The following is a 24,479-nucleotide window of genomic DNA, read 5'->3' as shown; positions in this document are numbered from 1 at the left end:
CCAGGCCAAAAATCAAGCTTTATTTGCGGCTAAAATTGTCGGGAAAATAGCTGTCAAGTCGGCAAAAGTGGCCTTGGATTTGGATGACTCCAATGGTGGGTCTACGGAAACGGATGAGACCAGCGATGTTGTCGTAAATGCAGTGGGAAATATCGTCGGCAAAAGTGCAAAAGCAGCTTTATCTCCATTTGCAGCACCCATAACTGCTGTCGTGGAAACCGGCTCTGTGGTAACATCTGCTGTTAAGTCAGCCCAATAAAATTGACTTGTTTTAGCCTCCCATTATTCATTCCATACCACACGAATCCTCATTTAAGAACATATTATCCTTTTTATTTTAACGTACTATGGTCAATATTACGTGTTTTTACAAATTATATCATCGATTCTTGTCGCACTATACTGTGATATATATATTCATTCGACTGCGTCAATGTTTCTTAAATGGGTGTAGCCTAGTCGTTTTTTCCCACCTATTTTATTACGTTTCGCTGCATGATCTTAAAATATACGGTTTACATTTCAAACGTAATACTGCATGTTGCAGCAGCCAGACACGATAGTAACGCTAACTGGTGTTTGTATATACGCAAGAACAGTTTTGTCCACTTCATTTGTTACTGTAGTCAAATTTGGAAAATTAAAGAGGCACTAAAACATTTGACAAATTAAGTTAGAAATGTCTGTATATCGCTCTAACATTGAGTAGTGTAAAAAATGGAGCAAAATGTGTGAAAGCACAAATATAATTATCTTACGAAACTAACAAATGTCAGAAATAGAAATTATATTCTTTTACAAACAGCTTGAAATAAGCCAAACTTTGACATCGTGTCGCGCGGTTTCTTAAAAACGTTGTTTATGAAAATCGAGAATTAGGAAACAATTGAAAAGGTTTTTATACTTCGAAAAAGGAAATTGGGTTGGTTTGCAATGACTTGTTTTCAGATAAATAGCGACATAAGTTTTGTCAAGTCACTTTTGTGTAGTCGTGCAACTGAATTACAAGTTTTATTTTGTAAAAATCTCACAGTCGAACACGTATTTTAAATGGTTTTATTTTATTGAACGTTTTTGTACATTACTTAAAAACATGTCAGGTAAATATTGTTTTATAACAACAATGTTTGCTTTATGTATTTTGCATAACAGTAAATTAAAATGGTTGGGTACAAAATGTAGAATTTTACCATGGAAAATAATTGCATAATAAAGTAATGCACACTAGGTTGAAACGAAAGGTATTTTAAATTGCTCTGTAGTACATGTTGTTTGGCTAAAATCTGTTTTTGTGGTATAAAATAATTGTAAAAAGTCACTTTCCACACAAAGAAGCAACTAACACAGTAAATTGCTTGCGTTAAAAAATAATGTAAGCCTGACTGATTGTAAGCCGCATGTTAAAAGAGTAGAAAAAACAATGTAAGCCATCCTTAATTGTAAGCTGCATGCTGAAATGTTAGAGACCATTGTTTCGTATTTTTTCTGTAGTTACAGGGTACAACTATTAGTCAACATGTAAGTCACACAAATAGTTGTACCCATCAGAGCGTATGTACATATAATGCCTACATGCAAAAAGAATTTTGAACACAAAATTATTCAAAAACAGGGGTATAGAAATAAAATCAGTATGATATTAAAATGTAAGCTGCCCTCGTAAGTCACACAAAGTATAGAGTAAAAAACTTTATAGGTTACAAATTACAATTGAATAAATAAAGTATGTTGAATTTGTATATTTTTAGATCTTTTAGGTGAAACAATTATGTTTTTGTTGAATGCTTGAAATGAAATTATGTCAGTTATTCATCCTGGTTCAAGTTTGAATTTCGACGGAGCTCATTTGCAGCAAAGTGAAGAGGATGAGATTCAACAGGAAGATATAAAACAACAACAGGCGGTAGGTTATTTAACACACACAAAAAAAGAAAGAATTTAAATGCAGCAGTTGCCATGCTATGCACATCAAATTTTACTGAAGGAAATTAGTTTAATTTGTAATTTTAGTTTTTTTGATGTTCATTAAGATAAAAAACATACATGAACACCGTATAATTTTAAGATAGACATGGTTGCATAGTATTTTGTAACATTTTTTGTTGCTTTATAACATTGTGTTGGAAAGAGTCCATAATAGGCATAAAAAACATATTGTAGTCTTTTTTATGATATTTTGACTTTGTAACTTCAAAAGCAGTTTACTGTGTCTCTGAAAATTTTATGTGTTTGTATTTTAATAGCTGAAATATGTTTCTTGGCATATGATTTTTTGTGGTGTTACAATACCAATGCAGGCAACAGATATATGCAACTTTTACAAAACAGATTTTAATCAACCACCTTGCCAAGATTGCCTTACAGAGAGAAACAATTGTTGTCTAGTATTTCGTGTGTTAGTAATTTCATTTATATATTTCAAGCATCATGTTTCTACTAAAAGTTATAATTAAACATGTGTCTCCAATATACACAACAAATCTTTTTTCTAATCAGTTTTAAAATTAAATTATAAGCATCCCCACAATCAAAACCGAACATAAACTCAATCAGTTTAGATTAAAATACTTTCTCAATTGGTCACTGGCGTGAGAGACAACAAAAGAGTTGTCGTACAATAGTCTTACTGTATTCAATATCAGCGCTAGCCTTTGAATGGCTCTTATGTGTGCTAATAGCACTTGTTCAACAGTAGCTGGTACCTGCAATACCCAGCTGGTATTGTTATTGAAGTTTAAACATTTACATTGCTGGCATAAATGGTTGCCTGAACATGATTAATCTTACAATGGCATAAGTTGAAAAATAGTCAGGTTTTGTAGTTTGGCATTTGTTAAATGGAAGAGCTTAGTTCAAGGTGTGCAGCGATTAAAACTGAATTATTGAAAGTAAGTTTTGAACTTAGGCTTTTTTAAAATGCCTTTTTGCTTCCTAATAGTTTGTTATTTACAGGTTTTTTTGTAAGGTTTGGTTTGGGTGACCGCTAAGTAGTTTTAAGAGACCGCAAGTGTTTCATTTAAATACCAAAAAATAGCCATATTTGCTTATTTGGGGAACCGCTGGAGAAATTTGAAACACCTTAAAAAAAACACTGGTTATTTATATATATATATTTAATATTTATTTATTTACATACAGTATGTTTTGTTGAACAGAAAAGATAAAAAATGATGTATTGGAGATAACTTGAATTAAAAAGTGTACTTTTTTTTATCCCACAAATAGATTTACAAAATATATATTTTTCGAACTGATTCATGAAATTTTATGATTATGTTTTTTTTATTTTCTTTAGCTTCATGAACTTTTGTCAGCTGAACTTCCTGATGATTTATTAGAAGAATCATGTGAAGGAAGCCCTGGAGTATCACATGAAAGATCATATAATGGCTCACATGAATCAGGTACATTGAACTGTTTTTATTAATTGACAACAAAGATTAGCTATTTTACATGCAATAGTAAAAAATGACTCAATTTAGATTTCACAATTCACGGTTTTAAATACTGTCAGCAAAACAATACAAGTCATATATAAGTGTGAAACATTACTATCATTCGTTTATTTTATTTTTTGTCAACTTAATTTGCTTTTTCATTTGTTTTTGTTTTTTTATAGAAATTACACATTACACTTTCTATTTATTGCAGAGGGTCGATGGCGCCACCAAATGGCCAACAACACATCTCAGAATTCTGATCAAGTGCGCCATGACATTCAGAACGATCAGTATTACAGACAAATGCCACCAATACCTTATTCAGCCCCTGTAAGTTTCTCAACTTATCATCATCCAACTATTTATAGATTTTTCTGTATTGTAACATGATGATAAAATTTGAAACGTAACTGTAAGAACAATAGTAATTGAGTTTAAGTAACAACAAAGCTTGTTTGTCACAGTATATTAGCTATTGTACTGCTGTAGCTTTAAGTTTGGATTTATTCCCCATTTAGAATGACTACAACTCCTATCATCCAAGTCAAACTCTCGAACAATCTTTTACTGATGCTGAAAAATGGCAAATGCAACAACACCGAGGATTTCAATTTCAACCACGAAACTTCCAAATACCTCCAGTGAGTTTTGCATCTTTCATTTACTGACTTAAAATTAAATTTTTGGGCAAACCTGTTTGTAACCTAATAGAAAGGTGTATATGTATAGGTTTTTTTGTGTCATGAAAGTCATGATTATATAAGCAAGTAGCCAAAAATACCTTTGAAATTGGTGGTTTGTTATTAAGTTGTGGACAACCTTTTGGTTCCAATACATTATAACAATATTAAGTGTAAACCTGATGTTAGTAGTTCGTTGTAGTGATGGGACGGGTACCCGGTACTCGGTATCGATGGTATCGAACGATTTCAGTGGTATCGATACTCTTACTCGGCATCGAAATATTTTGTCTCAGTTTTCGATACCACTGTGCGAGTACTGAAGGCCTTTACACTATAAGAATACAGGCAACTTTATGCCAATACTTGCTTCGGACAGCACAAAATCGGGATAAGTTCTGCAAAGTTACGTATATTTTTTTCGCTATCGTATGGAGATTACATTCTTCTGTATGTGTGTGCACGTCTGTACCCCAGGCATGGCAGATAAATAAGCCAGTGATATACAACTAAGTACAACACTACACTTAAGTACTCGGTAATCGTACTCGATATCGAAGGTGTAGGATACTTGTACTTGGTATTGTTCTCGCTTCAAAACTTGGTATCGTCCCATCACTAGTTGGTTAGACTGAAAAAAGTGTACATTTTTGACCTCATACCCTTGTTTGATATCTAAGGATATAAATTTAATGAAAACATGCAATTTGAGTTAACTATTTATATTCAATAGCAGCGAGACCATGGTGTAGGAGGCTACAATTATCACAGCAACAATGGCGGCATCAACCCAGTTTCATCAGAAAATGATGTTTACGGATTTGCCGAGCGGCGTGAAGCTGAAGGTAGTGAAGATTTCGACGCAGTGTCCGACTACAATCGCTATGACAACAAACTGTCGTCGACATTGCCATCCCAGACTGGACGTACCTCAACCACACCTGGAAAGAGTGTCAGATTTGACGCCTTTTCAGCACCTACGTCACCGTACAATTATGGTGGTCAAGTCAAGTATAAGGCTGCCCCTCTGCACCATTATCACAGTTCTGACTCTGTAAGTTTATTATTTAAAAAGAAAAATCCTTCACTCATTTGTCCTGAACAAAATTCGAACTTTGCATGCTTGTATAAAATACATTTGTAATTTGGGTAAATGTTACATCTAAATTTTCATATGTGTCTGAGCATAAACAAAAGCTTCCTGAAGACAGCTGTGAGCACCTTTCTTTTTTTTAGATAAATCATACAGAAGCTAACAACAAAGCAGATGACAGCGTTGGGTCAGATTATGTTGATGCAATGGACAGAAATACACCTGGTAGGTTAAAGAATAAGATGAAGCTTTATTATTGAATATAAAAAACACTCAAAAAGAGCACAAGCTATGAAAGTATCTTTTTGTGACGAAAACCCCTTGTACTTAACCTTCTGAACATGCACTCTAAAATACTGCACGTCGATTTTGAACCACTCAATACTTGATTTTTGTGTTATGTTGGGTTTAATTATAGGTGTTGCAAATACGTGTTTTGCCTACAGAATCAAGTGACTTGTCTCGGGAACTGACACAACTACGAGTTTTGTACGAAGCTCGTGGCAAGAAAATCGACAAATTGACTCGAGAAGTGGAAGATTTACAGCAAGAGTCAAGCAGAGAAAAAAGAATTTTAAGTCACCAACTAAACATGGCTAAAGGTTTGAATCAAACATGTTTGTTCTGGTTTTGCTATAACTGATGTATTGATTGTATTGTACTAATTTTGCTTTTGTACATAAAATTCTACAAAATTACAGAAAACTAGCGTGATGATACTAAATCAGAAAACAGCTGTTAAAATATCACAGTGGAAATTACACCAATGTTAAAACAAATAATAACAAATTTATTTATTTTGTACATAGACAGTGAAATGTATTTTTTCTTTTCTGCAAGTGTACAATGCTTGTCAACATTTTAAGTTATATTCAAGTCACATTCAACGTAAGTTCCTGGAAAGACTGTTGAATTTCTGTTTTCAATGCAAAGGTCAACAAACAGAATGAAAGTTGTAACCTAACAAAAAAAAATAGAGACTGAAGAAAGTTTTAGCATTTTTTTTACCTTTTTTAGATGAGAAGAATGGAATGAGTGGAAGTTTGGAAGAATGTCAACGACTGCTGATGGAAAAAGATCGTTTGATCAACGAGAGTGAAGCAAAAATAAACGCACTCAAAGTTGAAGTAGAAGCATTGAAAAATGCCAAAATGGAGGTAAGTCTGATTTATTTAATTATTATCAAACCACACCACTTTTTAATGTTTGCAAATAAAGATCTTATTGAAGAAAAAAGAAACCCAAATCCATATTGCTTGCACACCGAGTTTTATGTGAAAAATGTAATACATGTCAAAACAGACAAACAGGGGCTAACAGAACCAATTCTGTTTTTTAGACCAGGGGTCACCAACCTTTAAGGCGATGCATGTCAATTTACTTGTTATTTCCATGTGTTAATGTCCTTACATGCCAATGTTTTTTCTAAATAATAGTAGTTCATGCCAGCAGATATCAATAATAATAAGAAAGTAGAGTGTATTGTGCATGTAAGGCTGAATTTTAAGACAATGGCATGATAAAAACTATAAACTAGCAGTGAAACAGGTTAAACTGTTACTTCAATATAAACACGGAAATCGGTTGGCGTTGCATGAAAAAACACCTGCCATATGTTGCTGACACCTGATGTAGACTATTCAATATGAAAAAAATTAATTACCTATTCCGGGTAATAGCAAGACAGGCTTTACAAACAGGAGTTGCAATTAACTGGAATCATATGATATAGTAATGTATGCTCATTTAACTTCATCATATTACAGCAAGTGCGAAATATGGAGGTAAACGAGAGAACAATCGAGAATCTTCAGCAAGAAGTCGCTATGCTTCAGCGATCGGATTCACTTGACCGAGCACGACAACAACACGAAACGGTGCTTGCGACATCGAACGAGCGACACGAACAACAAATGCTGGAAGTTACGACTATGTTGGATGAAATGCGACGGGTTGCTGACATTAAGGTAATGGTTGTATGAAAAAAATGATGACTAGTCATGTAATGTACAGATTGTATGTAAAATTACCCTGTTTTTTTCCTAATTTTTAATAGATTTAGGTACACATCACAAATTACATTTTAAATGACTTGTTAGAAAAAAAAACATTTTTTTTAACAATCTCTAAAATGTATCGATTTTATGTGAAATTTGATTTTATTTCTAAAAAGTACTACCTGATTGGTTACAGCATACAAATCACATTTATAAATTGCTTTTTGAGGAGAACAGTTTTTGGTGTAAATGACCTCTTATGTCTTTCAAGCCATTGTTATGAGACAAGCATAGAAAATGTTTCAATCTTAGTTGTATATTGTTTTACCCAATTAAATAACTTAGAAAAATTTCAAGCACAATATTTAATGTCAACTATAGCATAAATGCACTACTGATCTACTAGGAAAACTGTTTTTTGCTTGTCATTAAATTCCTCAGATTTGTGGAAAAAGTTTATATTTTAAAATCTAAATTTATTGCAGACAATTTTTTTTCTTTTACAGACAGAAGAATGTGACCAATTACGAGTCCGGCTGCAAACTGCTTTAAAAGATTCTGAAAATTTGCTTCTAGAGAAAACTGACACAATTAATCGATTGTCACGGAATCTTGAAGAAGCACAAAATCAATGCCAGGTAACAAAGAAATCAAACTTTGAACAAGGTTGTCATAAATGTTTACTTGTTTACAGTCAAGGTGTATTATTTACATGTCAAGTAAGCATGTATATGAACTATATGCTCTTACTCTTGTGCACCAACAGTGTTTAGCTGCCAAAACAATGAAATTTTCGGTAGCAAACAAATGAAATATGTTAAAGTGTTTATATACCCTGTTTAGTTTTATTAAGCCTGTTTAAAACAGTGGTAATTGGACAATAAAAGTTGAAAGGCATTTCTAAACACTCCTATTGCAAAATAATAGAACGCATGTTGTACTCTTGTTATTGGTAGTTAGCCTTAGGGGTTAATTTTTCTCTTTTTAACATGAATTTGATTCCTTTTTTAACAGACCTTATGCCTTTTATTAATTTTCAGTGCTACACCAAAAATGTTCTAAACATAATTTTCTATGCAGACTTTGTTAGCTGGGAGTGGCGAATCAACATATCTTCATCAACAACTTTCAAATATCACCAAAGAGAAAATTGCCATTGAGGAAAAAACAAAAGCAATGCAGGTTTGGGGATATTTGCACAACATATAACCAAACACCAAGGACAAAATAAAACTTTTTACCGATATGTGTACAATATATTTTATCCAAACCTTGCTTTTAAAAAAGTTAATCTTTGTTTTAGAAAAATGGTTTGTACAAGTGTTAATGCATTGAAATTCCTACAAATTAGGATAAAAATAATATCTTTGAGTCAGAAACAGCTTAATGAAAGCAATTTTTATTTTAAAAGTGTGCAATTATGTCATAATTTTTTTTTTTTTTTTTTACAAAATAAGTGTAATAGAACTTATTTTATGTTGTATTACTTAACTAACAAATTCAGCACACTCAAATCCGTCTGTGTATTTCTTATTACAAAACTTTGTTATATTTTTATGTTAGGTTGATTTGAATGAGACGAAAGATCAACTAAAGATGTTTGAAAATGCTTTCCATCTCGGCGTAACTCAGCGACCTCAAACTTCCGATGGAATGACCGACTCGTACAGTGAACTCATGGGTGGTGTGAGACGAAATATCGATTGGAAAACACCCAAGGTACAAAAGTTTTGCTTGTAATGTAATAAAGAAAAATAGAAAATCATAGTAGGCGCCATACCGAATCAGCTGGTTACCAAGCATTCACCACATGACAAGGCAGAGAAAAATCTAGCCTGCGGTGGGATTTGAACTCACATCAGAAACCTTTTCGTGACTTGCGCTCTACCAACTGAGCTACACAGGCTCAGTGGAGGACCTGCCAAAAGTTGTAGCTTTGTTGTAGGGAATTGCCAGATCGACCAGTAGTAAAAATAGAATTTGGAATTGTGCTGGAATTTTTTTTTACTCAATCCACACAGACAAATTTTGAAAATTCAACACAACTTTTTGGGCGTAAAAAAGTATGAATTTGAAACTAAATCTTTTTCAATTTATATTCAGATACCTGGAAAGAAGACATCTGATGATCTTGTCGGAAGTTTGCGACATGAACTGGAGAGGGCGCTAATGAGCAATAAAGACAAAAGAGATCAGGTAAAAATTTGCATTTACCATGAGATTCAAATAAATTTGTCTATGTTTGTTTGCATACTGTTTTCATTAGTTCTAAAATATTTTTTGGCCTGTTTTTTGCAAGCCTTTTTATATGACTTTTAGTTTACGCTGTACCAAATTTCAGATCACCAGTTTGCAAAATCAAATCAAAGGATTAAGCGAGGAAGCTGGCCACTGGAGGGAGCGATGTGACGAAGCTGAAAAGAAAATTAAGGTTGGACAAAAAATCCAACAAGAGACCATCAAAAAATTTCTAGATTCTGTTGCACAATTTCATTTCTAGTCGTTAAACTTTTCGTGTGGTCGTTATCAATAGATTTTGTTAGTAAAATGTTTTTGATTGACAGATTGGAATTCTGCCTTCGAGCAGCAACCGTAACACCACTAGAGGGAGCAATGATAGTATGGAGTTGGCAGAAGCGTTGGAGAGAGCTGAACAGGCCGAAAAACAAGCGATACAACTTGAAGCAACTTGTCGAGAAGTGAAACAACAAATGTGTGAACTTATTGAACAGCACGATGCAAATAAACAAGAAGCCGTTGACCGGTCAGTTGGCTTTTTTTGATTGCAAGTCACTGTTTTTTTTTGTATAAGTATGGATGAGGTTCAACTATGTTTTTGTCAGTATTTTTTTGCCTAACGCTGGTTTTTCCAACTGTTTGATCGAAAAGAGTGCGGCAAACATATTCAAATATACACATATGTTAGTTAATAAACCAAAGTTTGACCCCGATTGACCCAGTGGTTCACCTACAGGGCCCCAAAACGTAAAATTTTTTAAACAGCTGTGCCTACCTTGTTTGTAGGTGCCTTGTGAAGTGTTTTAAATGATTTTTTAACTTAGGGTTGGATTCACCCATTTTTATTATAAAATTGAACTTTATGTTATCATGATGTTTATGGTTTAGATGTGAACGAGCATGCATGCAGTTGCACGAAGATGCCAAACACGCGATTCGAGAAGAACTTCTGGCAGAATATGAACAGAAATCATATGAAGCAAGCATAGAACATGACGGACAACTACAAGAAATAAAGTATGTTGTGCTTATGTATCTTAAACATGATAGAAAATGTATTGGAATCACAATTTCCTATGTTCTGCATAACAATGCAACACCTTTAGTTGGTTTTGCAAGGTTATGTTTTCAGAAGTTGTATTTTGCTGTTAAAATCGAGTAAATGGTTTTCACATTTCGAAATGTTTTTATTGTCTCTTTTGTTGGGAATTAATGTGGAGATTGTTTGGTAGATGTTAATTGTGCTTGTAAGTCGAAACATTTGAATTACTCGAAAAAAGATTACATGTCATCACGGTAATTTATTTTAGGTCAGAAATGGAGTCGCTCAGCCACGAACTGTCAGAAGTGAAACAAAGTTATGTTCATGTTTGTGCTGAAAAGGATTCGTTGGAGGAAAAAATTAAAGAAGAAATAATTAAGGAATTTGAAAATGTACGTTGACTTTGTTGTGTAAACTTTAAAAAGTCACATAAAATGCATTTCATTTAGTCTGTTGGCCCGCATGTACAAGTTACCCTTTTTTGAAACTGCAAAACCTTTAATAATATTTCCATGCATAAATCCCTAAAACTATCTAAACCCCAGGGTGACAATTTAAAGAGATAAGTGAGTCATTTTTTTTCTCACTGCCCTCAACTAATTTCACAAGGGGTATTGACACCCACTTTGAAAATTATTGGTTTCTTTGCAAATTATTGTATAGATTTTAGCCAACTAACCCAATCAAATAGTAACTGACATAAGTTATTGCTTTTCAGGAGAAAAACCTATTAATCTCCAAGCATGAATCACAAATAAGTGAGATTAGGCAAGAATGGGATAAAGTAAAGAATGATGAGGATCGGAGGAGAGAGCAAGAGGTGGAAGAAGATTTAAAAACAAAAGTGAGAAAAATTAGTTTAACATAAAGATTACACTTAAAAATTTTTGTTTAATTAAAAAATTTTTTTGTTTCTTTTCTGAAATGTTGTTGATATTTGGCAGGTTTACGAAGCTAAATTGGAGTGGATTCAAGAACAAAACCAAATTGAAAACGAAAAGTTGGAAAAAATTCTGGCAGAAAAAGAGACGCAATTCAGACAAAAGTAAATCTTTTTTAAGTTGTCTTATGTTTTGAGTAGAATATAAATGTTTTTTTTTTCCAAAAAGGCTTGATCAGTTTGAGGAGGAATTAACCAAGAAGTTTGATCAGGAACAAGAAATCTTGCTGGAGAAAGAAAGATTGTTATGGGAAGAAAACAAGGTGAGATTTATGCTGAAGTTCGTTAAATTCTATATATTCATGAATACTGAAGTTTGGCTTTCAATTTTTGTATTTATTTATTATTTTTTAAATTTTGTTTTATTAGGAGAAAGAGATAAAGTTACGCATGGATGATTTGTACCAGGAGCTCAAGGAACAGGAAAACACGGCTATCACCACAGCAACGTCCATGGCTCAACTCAACTGGATAACAGAACATGTGAGTTGCGATGATGACCAAAAAACAGGAATAATTATCAAAATTGAAATGTAAAAATTCTGGATCAATGTTTTTTACATTTTTGCTCAAAGAAAAAAAACATTTTGTTTTTTGCTAATGTGCAAGAAAAATGAATGACGCAAGCATTTTTTTGTTTTAGCAAAACAAGTCCGAAGAAGATGAGAGGAAGCGCGTCCAATGCGCACTGGATGAGGCGAGGCGCACATGGAAAACCGAACATGAAAACTTGTTGAATGAAGCTGTTAAAAATGCTGTACAAGACATGCAAGAGGAATTAAATGTATGTTGTTAATTGTTTCAACCAACTATTTTGTATTTATTCACATTTTAATACATTTGTGACCTTTTCCAGTATATTATGACAATATTTCCTGTGTTTTTTAGATGCTAAAACAGCACCATGAAGCATTGTTGCAAGATGAAATTGATAAAGTTGCAAGAGAGTGGAGGAGGAGGAAAGATGAGGAAATGAGAAAGAAAGAGAATGAGATGGCAGAGGAGCTAAAAAAGTGAGAGCAACTTTTTACATCCAGCTGTACTTTTTGTAGCAGTAGCATACCAAGCTCCTACCCCGTATCAAATATAAAAATAAAATGAAACAGAAGATTCTGGTTCTAGCCACTCCAGTTCTCTGAGCTGTTTTTGTTTTGCGAAATAAACTGCAGGGTTGTGATATGTATGTGAATAACTGGATTGTGATTAGCCACAATCATCTGTATCAAATATTTTCTTGTCCAAAATCCGATTTTGTTTAAGAAATGCTCTTTTATAAACACTTGGCAGGTTATTTGGTTTTTTAACTACTCGTAAAAACAATGTAAAAAAGTTACCATGACTTGCAGGTTGGAAACAAGACACCAGACTGAATTTGCAGAATTTACCAAACAACACAAAATGTCCCTGGAAAGATTCTTGGAGTCAGAAAGAGTAAAAAATTCCCAACAGAACCAACAAGACAACATGGTAAATAACTAACGCATGGAGACAAATCCTTTTGGCCTATGACTAAATAACTAATGCTTTGTATGAGCAAACCCATCAGTCAACATTGCACCGATTTGGTGAGATACATAAGTTGTAAAGTTTTATTTTAGCTCTCCCACCTGTGGATGAAAATAGCTGATGACATTTGCGTTTCTTATGCCCAGTACATCTCACGACCCAGTGCATGCTGACCTCCACTTTGTACCACTTGTAGCCAAGTTTTTTTTATCTTTCAAAACCAACATTTTTAGACACCGAAAGAACTGATGGATGATTTACGACAACAGTGGAATATCGAAAGAGATCAAATGCTTCAAAGTCACAGAACTGAAATGGAAAGAATGAAAGGAGTTTATGAAACAAGGTGAATTTTTTGAGTTTATTTAAGAATGTTATGTGCCATGGTAATATATCGTACAAGTAAATGTGGCTTATACTGGTGTGATAGGACCCCTTTTCCAAAAAGAAACATGTGTTTTGTATTGCTTGCCAGGTGAATGTATACATACACATCAAGCTACTAGATAGTTTATTGGGCTTAGTTTATTGTCTCCTTTAGTTAAATAAGAACCTGTAATGTGTTCAGGAATTACAAAAAGGGTTGTGTACCCCTGACAGATAAAAATCTGTTTTTCAAATCTGTCAAGATTAGGTTGGTCACATAACTAACAAACTATAAGTCAAATTTTGTCGGATAAGTTTATTTCAATTGGTGAAAAAAATGTAACATGATAATTTCAATAAAAAATCTTTAAGTCAGAAAAATGAAATTGAGGCCACATATAATAAATAGGTGTGGAAAGCGCTGCTGTTACATTTTTGTAGTCCATTCTGGTAAAGATTATTTATTTTGCAGATGTCATGATTACAAAGCAGAAATTCAGCGTTTGTCATCTGCTTATGACATCATCACCCAAAAATCCCCTCACCCCACAACGCCTACGTCATCGGAAGCAATTAAGTTGATGGAAACCAAACACCAGGGGGAGATGGAGAGGCTCAAAAGTCGAATGAGAGGTAAACAAATGTTGCAAATCATATTAAAACACCACAAGAAGTTTAGTGATGAAATTAACGGCCCACTTAGGCGTAAAAATCGACATGCTTTATGTTTCAAACGTTTCGGCAAATGCTCATGCCATCATCAGTGATACAAAGGCCACAAGAAGTGATTATTTTCGATTTCAGGTTCTGTTTTGGACAATTTTGCGTTGCAGCAATATCGTCATTGCCGAAGTTTAAACCGATTGTCCAGCCTATTGTTATGCGATAACGCCTATTAAGCCATTTTGTGTTCAAATAACACAGCGGGTATAGGGGAAAAACACATAAATTGTCTAATTTTCACAAACTGGAGAGCTTCAGTGCGAATTTGATTGGCCAAATTGAATGGAACTTTTGGGTTTCAACTCCTAACATTTAGGCGTAAGAATAAATTGGTGTTTTATACAGACATTATCAAGCATTCATTTGAACCTGAATTTGGCGCACTGTCAGTAAACACGAGCTGTTGGCGGCATTGGTGGGACCATTTGTGGGGTCCTAAACCGACTGTGTAAAAGACAGAATGTGGGTTAGACAACTTGCTCTAGAGCGTGGCGCATTGCATGATTAGAAAGGGCGCATTGCCTTCTTTTGATAATCATGAAAATCAAATTAATAAACTAATAAATAAATAAAGTAAGCCCGCCCTATTAATTATAAGCTATATACACATATATATATATTAGTTCTTATTTCTTATTACTATCCTTCTCATGCAAAAGTTGTTTCTTTCTCTTTCTCTCTATATACAAGAAGTAGTCATAGAAGGTGGGGTTACGAGACATTTATGGCGCATCCAACACAGTATGTTAAAAAGTTGGCGAATGGTATGTAGAAGGTTGGCCACCCCTGCTCTAGAGTCTAGATCAGTGGTTCCCAACCGGGGTGCCGCGGCACCCTGGGGTGCCAATTGAAGTGGTCAAGGGTGCCACGATATATTGCAATATTGCAGTCCATTATTTATTTTTAACCCGTTAAGTGCGGAATTTATTTATTTCTAACCGAGTTTCAGTGCGTATCAAGTTTCGCGTCTCGCAGTTATTCCCGGCTCCTTATTTCATACAGTTATTTGAAATACAGAAACCTCAAAAAATTGATCCAGTTTTGCCAGGGTGCCGCAAACTATTTATCTCTTTGATAGGGTGCCGCAAGGTCAAAAAGGTAGGGAACCACTGGTCTAGATATACACAAAATATACAAATTTTGAATGCAGACTGCATTAACATAAGCACATTCAATGACAAAGCGTCACATAAGCTTCTGGGTAATAATTTTTGTGTTACTTGGTCAGATGAATATCGACGTTGGAAAAAGGAACGAGCATTTCTTCAAAGCAAAATACCTGAAGGTTCATCGCAAGCAAGTTCTTCAGTGAAACGTGAAGATCTTAAACAACTGCGCGAGATTTACCTCAATACACTGGGCTGTATAAAAGGTAATTAATGTTTCATAAGCAAGTATTCTTTTCTGGTTAAGTGTCTTGCATTAAAACTCACACACAGTTTACATCAGGGGTGTGCAACCTCTGTTACTGTGGGGCCAAATACAATTGCCAAAATTAGATCGCGGGCCGCACCTGTGTATAACACAGCGGTTCCCAAACTGGGGTCCGCGGTCCTTTAGGGGCCCGTGAGGCAATTTTGGGGGGACCGCGAAGCGGTTGAAGTAATTCTATAATCTTATTTGGCGCCAGTTTGTGCCACTAAATAAGTTTAAATCAAAGTAGAGTTGAGAATCGACTGTCTCCATTGCTAAACAATGGCCTTCATTGAATGACAACTATCAAAAATGCAATTGTTCGCGCACAATTGTAATGTTTTTGTCCTGTTTGTGATGTCATATGCTGTCTTTGGATGATTGTTATGCGCAATTTTGCATAACTAGCTAAAATCCTGCAATCAACTTTCGTTTTTATGAAATACACATTTAGGCTTAAGGACCGCGAGCCCCCGAAATAATGGCAAAGGGACCGTTTTGAAAAAAATATGAAAAAGTTTGGGAACCACCATTATATAACACAAGGTGATTTTACTTTGTAACATACCAAATATGCTCAACTACAAGTAAAATTCGCATTTGATTCTAGCCACATATTGCCAGGTGGCAGAAAAATTGCATCAGGCGCATTAATCTGCTCAAAAATATATAATAGTTGGACTCGTTTGGCAGTACATTTGAAATCAAAGCGTCTCTGCGGGCCGCACAACCTTTATTCAAGGGACGCATTTGGCCCGCGGGCCGCAGGTTGCAAACCCCTGGTTTACGGTGTAACTGCAGCGCGTTCAGCCATTATCCACCAATTGTGCCCTTCATTGTTTTGCGCAGCTATTTCCGGCCTGGTGATTGTTTTAGTGCACTTGTTTCGCTATGTATTTTATCAAGCGAAATAAAACAATTTGACAAAATTATAACGATTACATTGCATGTATCCCGTTTCTTATCATTTTATATTTCGAATTTGCCTGCTTTAGGATTGCCACTACCACACACGAAATTTGACCTCCAAAAAGTTGCGACATTAAGCATACGAGGCAGGCAAGGGTGCTTGTGATTCGACTTTCAACGGGTTCACCATTGAGTCTGTGTAGCTCAGTTGGTAGAGTGCGAGTCCCGGAAAGACTCCTGTCGTGGCTTCGAATCCCACCGCAGGCGAGATTTTTTTAGCCTAATCCTTGCCACATGGTAATACTTCTCCTATAGGAGACCGGCCCGATTCGGTATGACGCCTTTAATTGGCCTGGTGCACAATAATTGTCAAGCATAGCATAGCAATTTATGACACTTTTTACAAAGATGAAACATCATCCTGTTTATCTGTTGTGTTATATTTTCAGATGAAATGTTGAGCTATGCAAGAGCAGGTCGAGCTCAAACACTAAGCGCCCTTCAACGTGAGAGCGAAAAAGAAAAACAGCGAATATTCGAGAAACTTCGACGCCGCCGTGACAACACCGATGTCTCTGTTTTGCCGTCATTCTTGGTCGAACGAAAAGCAAGTTCATCCGAAAGGTATATGAAGTACATGTTGGTGTGTTTGTTATGACGTATGTTATAGCATGCTTATGGAGCTATTGTGACGTCACACATAAGTAACGTAATATTAGAATTACACCATTGTTGCCTATACGCCAACCGATTGGCGTGTTTATATTGAAATAACAATTTAACCTGTTACACTGCTTGTTTATGGTTTTTATCGTGTCATTGTCTTAAAATTCGGCCTTACATGCACAAAACGCTTTACTTTCTCTTTATTTTTGGTATCTGCTGGCACGAACCACTATTGTTTGGAAAAACGTTGGCACGTAAGGACATTAACACATGGAAATAACAAGTAAATTGGCACGCGCCGCCTAAAAGGTTGCCGACCCCTGTAATAGGATGTTCTGTAGATTTTTGACGATGCACAAAGCAACACTTGTAAACTACATTACGAATAGCCATTCTCTGTTTTAGGTCTGGCCTATGGTATTAAAACAGGTTTCTTAGGGTTGAGAAAGATTTGGTAAATATCAGTGTTGGTGCTGGGTCAAATAGTTTTTTTCAGCATATGAAAGTTGTTTTTTTTATCTTTTTACAGAGTCCCAGTAAAACTCCCTGCCTCAAACCCACCACAGCACACTAGAGGGCGATCAAGAACCACCAAAAGTCGTCCAAAGACTTGATGACACACAATTACAGAAAACAGCAACAACAAAATCAAAGATGACAGAAAATGACCCTTATTTTTTTATGAAATCACCTAAATGTGCAAAGACGTTATCTTTCCTTTTTCGTGTTATGGGCAGAACAATTAGCTACAAAATCCACTTGCTACGGAAAAAGGATGATACGTTCACCGACACATGTGTTGCTGAGTTTTTGTGCTTTGTGTGTTGCCATGACATTGCGTCTTTCAAACATAATCCCTTGTTTTCCGATTTTCTGCTTAGCTATGTATTGCACAAATCAAACAAATGGCGAGCAAATAACAGACAGAGATTGGAACAGGGTACAAACACATACATATAAAAATTGGTATTAAAACACAACAACATGCTGCTACATCATTTAACAGTGGAAATTACAAGTGCATTTTGCGATAATCTATCAAATGGTCATAATTCCATTCATCATACCATCGACAGCTTCCTGAATCATAACGGTCACATGACACTCTGGGGGTCAACTCATGAGACCTAAGGGGTAATTTTGGGGCCGGGGTTCGCAAACCCAGTGCGGGAAAGTTTTGATAATAATACCTGGAAAAAAAATCAAAGTGCTAAATTTAAGCAGATTATTGTCACATGTATTATGCTTAAAATTGTAAAAAAAATCTCTTTAATCTGTAACTTTTGGTTAATCTTTTTGTTTAACTTTCCTTGTTCAAATTTTGGTAAATAAAATTCAGCTCTTTTTCACTTTGAATTTTAATCTAAAAATACCTTGTTATGAACACCATAACTTTTTCTTCATTGGCATATTGCTCAAAATGTGTGTTTTCAACATATACCTCTCGCAAACATTCGGGTAGCTCGACAAACCCTTTTATTGTATTTTTTGTTTGTTTCTTACCATCTCTGTAGAATGTACTTCTTTCCAATTTTGACGCTCGCCGCTTGGTGGTGCGACATGACATCACAATGGCCTTCTGTATCCATATTATTCCATAACAGTGCTTTGCCCTTTTTCGGTTTGATTTTAATGCCAAGTTCTGAAAATAAATACGATTTTTCCATGTTTGTCCAGTTTTCTGCTGAAGATGTTAACCGAGAGAAAAATCACAGCACACCAGGCATAAGTGCTGCACCAATTCAAGCACACCAATGCAGCAATGAATGACTGGGAAATCTAGTCTGTGGTGGGATTCAAACCCATGACAACAGCTATTCCAGGACTCTACCAACTGAACTACATAGGCTGGGTTGTGAGCATGTCAAAACACAAACACTTTAGATTGTTGCATATGCTACACATCCAACTTTTTTGTAGTGGATCACCAGTTTAAATGCTGGCATAAAAGCTTCAGGGCTGATCCCAGTAATGATCACTTGTTCATAGTTGAGAAAAACGTCATTGGGATCAACAAGAACTTTGAGTTCAAGCAAGCAGTGTGTTGTTAAAAAAGCACAAGTGAAGGTAAAAAAGTAGTTTTTTAAACACTGTCATACTTTCTATTAAGGTTTATATATTTCTTACCCACTAAAAACAAGTTTCAAAATCGATTATTATGATTAAAGACCTTCAACACTTAACTTGCCTGTTTGAAATATTTTATACTTACCATGTAGCTTGGGCAAGTAAGATTCATTTTAATGACAAAATATTACATTGTGTTGGTAATATTTGTTCACACATGAAATATATACTTCACCTGTAAACTCTGTTTCTCCGCCCTTTACCACATCATTGAGATAAACAAGAATTGTGGCATAACGATCGCGAGTGTCTGGATTCTCTATTGTGCAATCAGTGTGAAGTTTGTAGCCAACATTTTCAGGGTATGATGTTACCTGTTGAAAATTTAACGTTGGTGCAATTCCATACAAAGTACATTATATATCAAATGTAAAAGAATTGTCAAAATTTTTTGAAATAGACCAATTTTAACAAAATATTTTTTGAGCAATCTGTATTTTCACATGATACCACATTTTAAAAATGTCCAAAAATCTTTCGTAAACGAAGTTGGTTTATTTCACAAAAAAAAGATACACAGGCTACATATGCAAAGAAAAGTTTAGTTAGTTTTGTTTCCAACCAAAAAAATTCACAGTAACAAGAGCGAGGAGAGTTTCTTACCTGAAATTTTCCCCCATTTCGCTGATCAAGTCCAGTATATTTTTCAACTTGCTCAGAGTACCTTGTTGAAAATGGGCTTTCACCAGGATAAAATGACGTACTTTTGCTCCAAAGCAATTTTCCATCAAGTTTTGAGGATAGAGTTTCGTTCAAACAATAAGTACCTTGATAGAAATGGATACAAGTTTTTAGGGGAAGAACTATCAGGCTTAAAGGAAAAGAAAGTTTTGAAGTAATAACATTAAATATTTTTTGAATCAACTTGGAAGAAAATGTGCCCTAAGTTCCGTGTGTGGTTACACATACACACAAGCTCCCTGAGTACACTAAGGGCCACATTAGATGTGTACACTGTGGCCACACACCAGTTGATGCGCAGCATAGATTTTTGTGTGGACATACACACAAGCTCCCTGGGTATGCTAAGGAGTGCATGCTGTGGTCACACATCAGTTTATGCGCAGAACAGATTTTTGTGAATAGGCATAAACACAGGCTATCATTATTATTTTTTGCAAAAACTTTCTTTAGGTATTCTTCATGTCACTATGAGCAACGTTAAACAGGCATGCTGTGGTGTTATTTGTCCATGTAATTCATAGTTTGTGCTGGATTTTACTTAATGCCTAGCAAAGAATTTCTTGCATGCTATGATGAGCGAGAAATGCACAAATAGCTTGGAGTAAAAATTAGCAAACTGAGACTTTATTGCATCACTGACAAAAACATGACAATCTTTCCAAATCCATTCCCAAAATACACACATATTACACTTTTAAAAGAATTAGTTAAACTTGACTAGACATTTTTAAACAGTTCAAAGCACCACATGGTCAAATACCTTCAGTAAAATCATTCTCGGAGACTTTGTTAACCCAAGAAATTTTAAAATGTTTCAGATATTCTTTCATTGTGGTTTCACCGCTGAAGCATATGATCGGGTGATGCTGTGAATGTTGTTTCACATGAGAGTCATGAGCTTTCATTAAACCATCACATTCATGAGGCGACAAAAAATCATCCATGGTGAAAATTCTACAAATAATCAAACAAAAAAATAAATTGTTTGCCTGCCACTGTGCATTGGTGTAAAACTCAATTTTTAGGGGTAACTATACAATTGATGCAATAGGTAACATTTAAAAAATAAAGTAATTAAAGTAATTACAGTAAGCCAGGCTTTTGAACAGTTTTTTCTTTTCATGAATCATCCACTATCACCAGTTTGTAATGTTCCATCGATATTTGATTCATTTATTGTTATGTAATAATAATTATGTAATTATGTGGGCCTGTTGCTGCTTACAATACAGTAGTAAGTGTGAGCTTGTTGACTTTATTGCATTATAAAAAAAATCGTTTAGTGTTCTGCAAGAATGTTTTTATGCATAAAGTGTTTAAAAAAAGTTAAAAAACACAGAGTGTGCTGCTAGTATTGGCTTGTGTAACTGCTACAGGAGTGATATGTATTACATGTTTACATTTACTAAGGTATATAGCTGTAATGTTACCTTGCAAGTTTAAACAAACACAAAACAGACTGCAATATGCCTGTCTATCAGATCAACATAAAAATTCAGGTATTTTATAAGTTTCAGTACCTTACATGAGATGCAGTTGAATTCTTTGAGTATTTAATTTCTTTCCATTGTTTTGTAGCAGACATTGGTTGTGGTTTGATTGAGTTTTGTATGTGAACTTGAAAATCATCATTCTTTTCTTGTTTCTCTGGACCTTTGTCTTGAAAAAGTATCAATGTCACAACATTTTGAAGCGTTTTTTCGACTGCTTGCAAAGGACATTACTTATATGTTAAAAATTGACATAAAATACCTGATTTGGGGGCCGTTTTTGACATCTTTTCATTTGAATTCATTTGTGTCTGCATAAAAAAAGAGTTACTACCAACATACAATGGAATAATGTGAATCGTTTATGACACCAAGATTCATGTGATGATTGTGTCTTTATAAAGTCCAATTAGATCAGCTTTTCTGACAATTCAACATAAATATCCACAAAAAGTTTAAAAATACCTTTTCCTCGATAGCAGGACCAGCACCTGATGGCTTTTTGAGATTTTTTGGCATTTCTATGTGCTTTACATCTTGTGGGTACGAATCAAGTATTTCATTTTCAACTTCTGGTGGTAGCTATGACAACAATAAATCTGGGCTTCGTATGATAAAGTATTGACTTTCATAAAGATTGATAGTTTACTCCTATTAATGCAATCAGAAAAAATATTTGGCCATGATAAATTTGTTGGTACAAATGTGTAATAAACTCATTGAGGTTTAGTGTTTCCAAAACATAACATTTTTCAAAGCAAAACAATTTTTCACAATACTTAAAGAATGCTAACTTCCGATACATACTAAAACCGCTAATAGTAGTCTTGGTTACTTTGTTTTGCCACATAACTACAAATGTTTTGCAAAAAGGAGTCAAACTTTTATTAATACTTTTGTGTCAATATCAACTACCATTGAGTATTTTGGTATTAGCAGATATTATAACAGTTTGATTCCTAATTTGCATTTGAAACCAGTGGAAAATACTGTCAATAAACAATCCATTGTACTTTTTTTATTGAAGGCTGTTTGGTATAAAATGTTAAACTTCACTCAATTCAAAGAACATACCTATACAATGTGCAACCATTTGTTAAAGTAAACAAAAATGGTCAAAATAGGAAACATGGTAACAATTTTGTTGAAAAATGTAAGAACCAAAGTCTTTGTGCAAAAATTGTAACTACAATCATACATATAATTCTCCAAAAACAGAACATAAGATAAAATAAAAGACATCAGGCATAAACAGATTGCCATATGGAGCATAGATTATGAGAACAAAAGCTTGTTACAAGACAGGATACAGCTGCTTAAAGACAGGATGACAATATAGGAATGAGAGGCCCACTTACCTCACTAGATGTAGAGACTCCTCTCCAATACAGAAATCCTGCCCCAGCCAAAATATAGATGATGACAGCCAAAAACAGCTTGTTACGAATTTTGCTTCGTGTCTGCCAAAATAATTGATATAAATGACTTGCCACATGGGAAGGCATATGAGGCCTGCTTGATGCTGTATGATGTCCGTAAAAGACATGGCACACTATGATTTATTACACAAACAACTGCCACAATTTAATTTTAACTTTCAATTTATCATAATATTTATTGATTTGTTCTTAGCACAAGGTTATTAATAGTTGGAATGAAACTTTGAACAAAGAACTAAATTATAAATCAAATTATAAATCCACAAAATTTTGGTTTAATTTATTAACACTTTTTTATTTTAGACTGTGAAATATTGTCAACAGTTTGTTTAAAACTCAATACAGACTGTAACTGATATAAGTGTTTCACATTTTTACAAGCTTATTTTAGATTGAAAAACACTATTTGTACAATTATTAACTTAGAAATGCCACCTAACAATAAACAAAACTGCCAGCATATTTAGTGGTTGAACATAATACAAATTTCTTGCTACAAAATGTGTTTCAACAACCGAGGTACTAAAATATATGTCTTTTGTTTAGACAGGTGTTTTTTAACCCGGGTTCAATTGAGCCCTGAATTTATTATTCCAAGGTTAAATTCAAATCAACATATTAAGTGGAATTAGCTGTGTTTGACTAAATGTTAGAGATTTATAAGTGGTTCTGCTTGTTCATAAAAGTTAAGAACAACTGGTTTGGCCACTTTTGTCCTTTAAAGAATTATCTGTTTTTAAAATCTTAGTGTGTTTTGATAGAAATGTAACTATGTTGTCTTCGGACTATATTTTTCCCAAGGTTTTTAATCAATTCTAATTGTGTATTTAGTATCAATGCATAGGATTTCTATGACTACCACATCTTAAGGTTGTCATTCCAGTTTAAACAGTACAAGCATTGACTTTTTACAAAATTGCAGTAATTGCTACAAAATAGCCAAAACGCAAACAAAAATCAACACTTAAAGTGGAATGATGCACTTAATATACTTAGACCGAAAGGTTGGATAAAAAAGTTACACTAACGGATATATTTACCATGTCTTGTGCTGCAAGTCCGTGTAGTTTCTTTTGCTTTTGTTTTTTCTTCGACGCAACAGTTTGTGTAGGATTTTTGTTGTTATTATTTCCACTTGATTTTTGGGGACTCGCATTTTTTCGCTTGGTGAGCGATGCCATAATTTTTAAGTTTGTTGTAAAATACAGCTACAAATTATACAACTGAAGTATGTGGTAACTGCTGTAACGAAAAATAAGAAAATAATTGCATGACAAAAAAATACTGTAATTATAATTAATTGACATTGCCTACAGCACTATAAAAAACAAAACAAAATGATGCTGTTTTTTATTGGCACACTGTCAAAATTATGACTTGCATTCATCTAATATTGCATTTGCTTTAAAATGATTTTCTTTTAGAACCTCAACCCCATTTTGTAAGAATTGTTCATTTTCAACTACAGGCTTTTCTGGAGTTAAGTTTTTTGTTTCAGTTGCATTTGGTAAATCATTTTTTACTTCAGAAACATCACGCTTCGAAGGAGACAAATCAACAACCTCATTGAGTCTTTTGCAAAACAAACACGGACCATTTGCTGCCTGCCCTGCACAATGGGGCGATCGGTAAACAGTTTGGTATCGTGGCGTTTCTGCTGGAGTTTCGAAGACATCATATGAATAGCGTCTATGTACTATACTAAACTTATTTGCATCAGTAACCT

At 34.4% G+C, this 24,479-nt stretch overlaps 2 protein-coding genes across 3 annotated transcripts; one reads left to right on the top strand and one right to left on the bottom strand.

Annotated features, from left to right (window-relative positions):
- The first annotated feature begins 1,749 nt into the window (after positions 1–1,749).
- On the top strand, positions 1,750–18,679 carry LOC145209593 (uncharacterized). 2 transcript variants are annotated; one of them, XM_080079911.1, is made up of 29 exons: positions 1,750–1,903; positions 3,296–3,404; positions 3,652–3,770; positions 3,959–4,081; positions 4,857–5,174; positions 5,357–5,438; positions 5,660–5,815; positions 6,231–6,370; positions 6,980–7,180; positions 7,717–7,848; positions 8,291–8,392; positions 8,774–8,929; positions 9,314–9,406; positions 9,552–9,641; positions 9,775–9,974; positions 10,337–10,465; positions 10,759–10,882; positions 11,209–11,334; positions 11,435–11,535; positions 11,600–11,693; positions 11,800–11,913; positions 12,074–12,214; positions 12,319–12,443; positions 12,777–12,897; positions 13,170–13,282; positions 13,775–13,935; positions 15,254–15,397; positions 16,797–16,971; positions 17,543–18,679. In XM_080079911.1, the coding sequence occupies exons 1-29, from the start codon at positions 1,799–1,801 to the stop codon at positions 17,625–17,627; spliced, it is 3,879 nt and encodes a 1,292-aa protein (XP_079936037.1). In that variant the 5' UTR covers positions 1,750–1,798; the 3' UTR covers positions 17,628–18,679. The 2 variants fall into 2 exon arrangements, with proteins under 2 accessions (XP_079936037.1, XP_079936036.1); XM_080079910.1 differs by having other exon boundaries at positions 4,854–5,174.
- Positions 17,981–23,944, bottom strand: LOC145209595 (uncharacterized). Its single transcript, XM_080079913.1, has 10 exons — positions 23,794–23,944; positions 22,673–22,774; positions 21,780–21,896; positions 21,577–21,625; positions 21,345–21,483; positions 20,585–20,778; positions 19,744–19,907; positions 19,316–19,454; positions 18,517–18,655; positions 17,981–18,203 (listed from the first exon to the last, which is right to left on the bottom strand). Exons 1-10 carry the CDS (start codon positions 23,932–23,934, stop codon positions 18,026–18,028), a joined length of 1,362 nt encoding a protein of 453 aa, XP_079936039.1. The 5' UTR covers positions 23,935–23,944; the 3' UTR covers positions 17,981–18,025.
- Positions 23,945–24,479: the final 535 nt, after the last annotated feature.

This window comes from Phallusia mammillata, chromosome 1, assembly GCF_965637545.1.
Source record: "Phallusia mammillata chromosome 1, kaPhaMamm4.hap1.1, whole genome shotgun sequence".
In the NCBI taxonomy this organism is placed as follows: domain Eukaryota; kingdom Metazoa; phylum Chordata; class Ascidiacea; order Phlebobranchia; family Ascidiidae; genus Phallusia; species Phallusia mammillata.
This window is presented reverse-complemented; position numbering and strand designations above follow the sequence as displayed.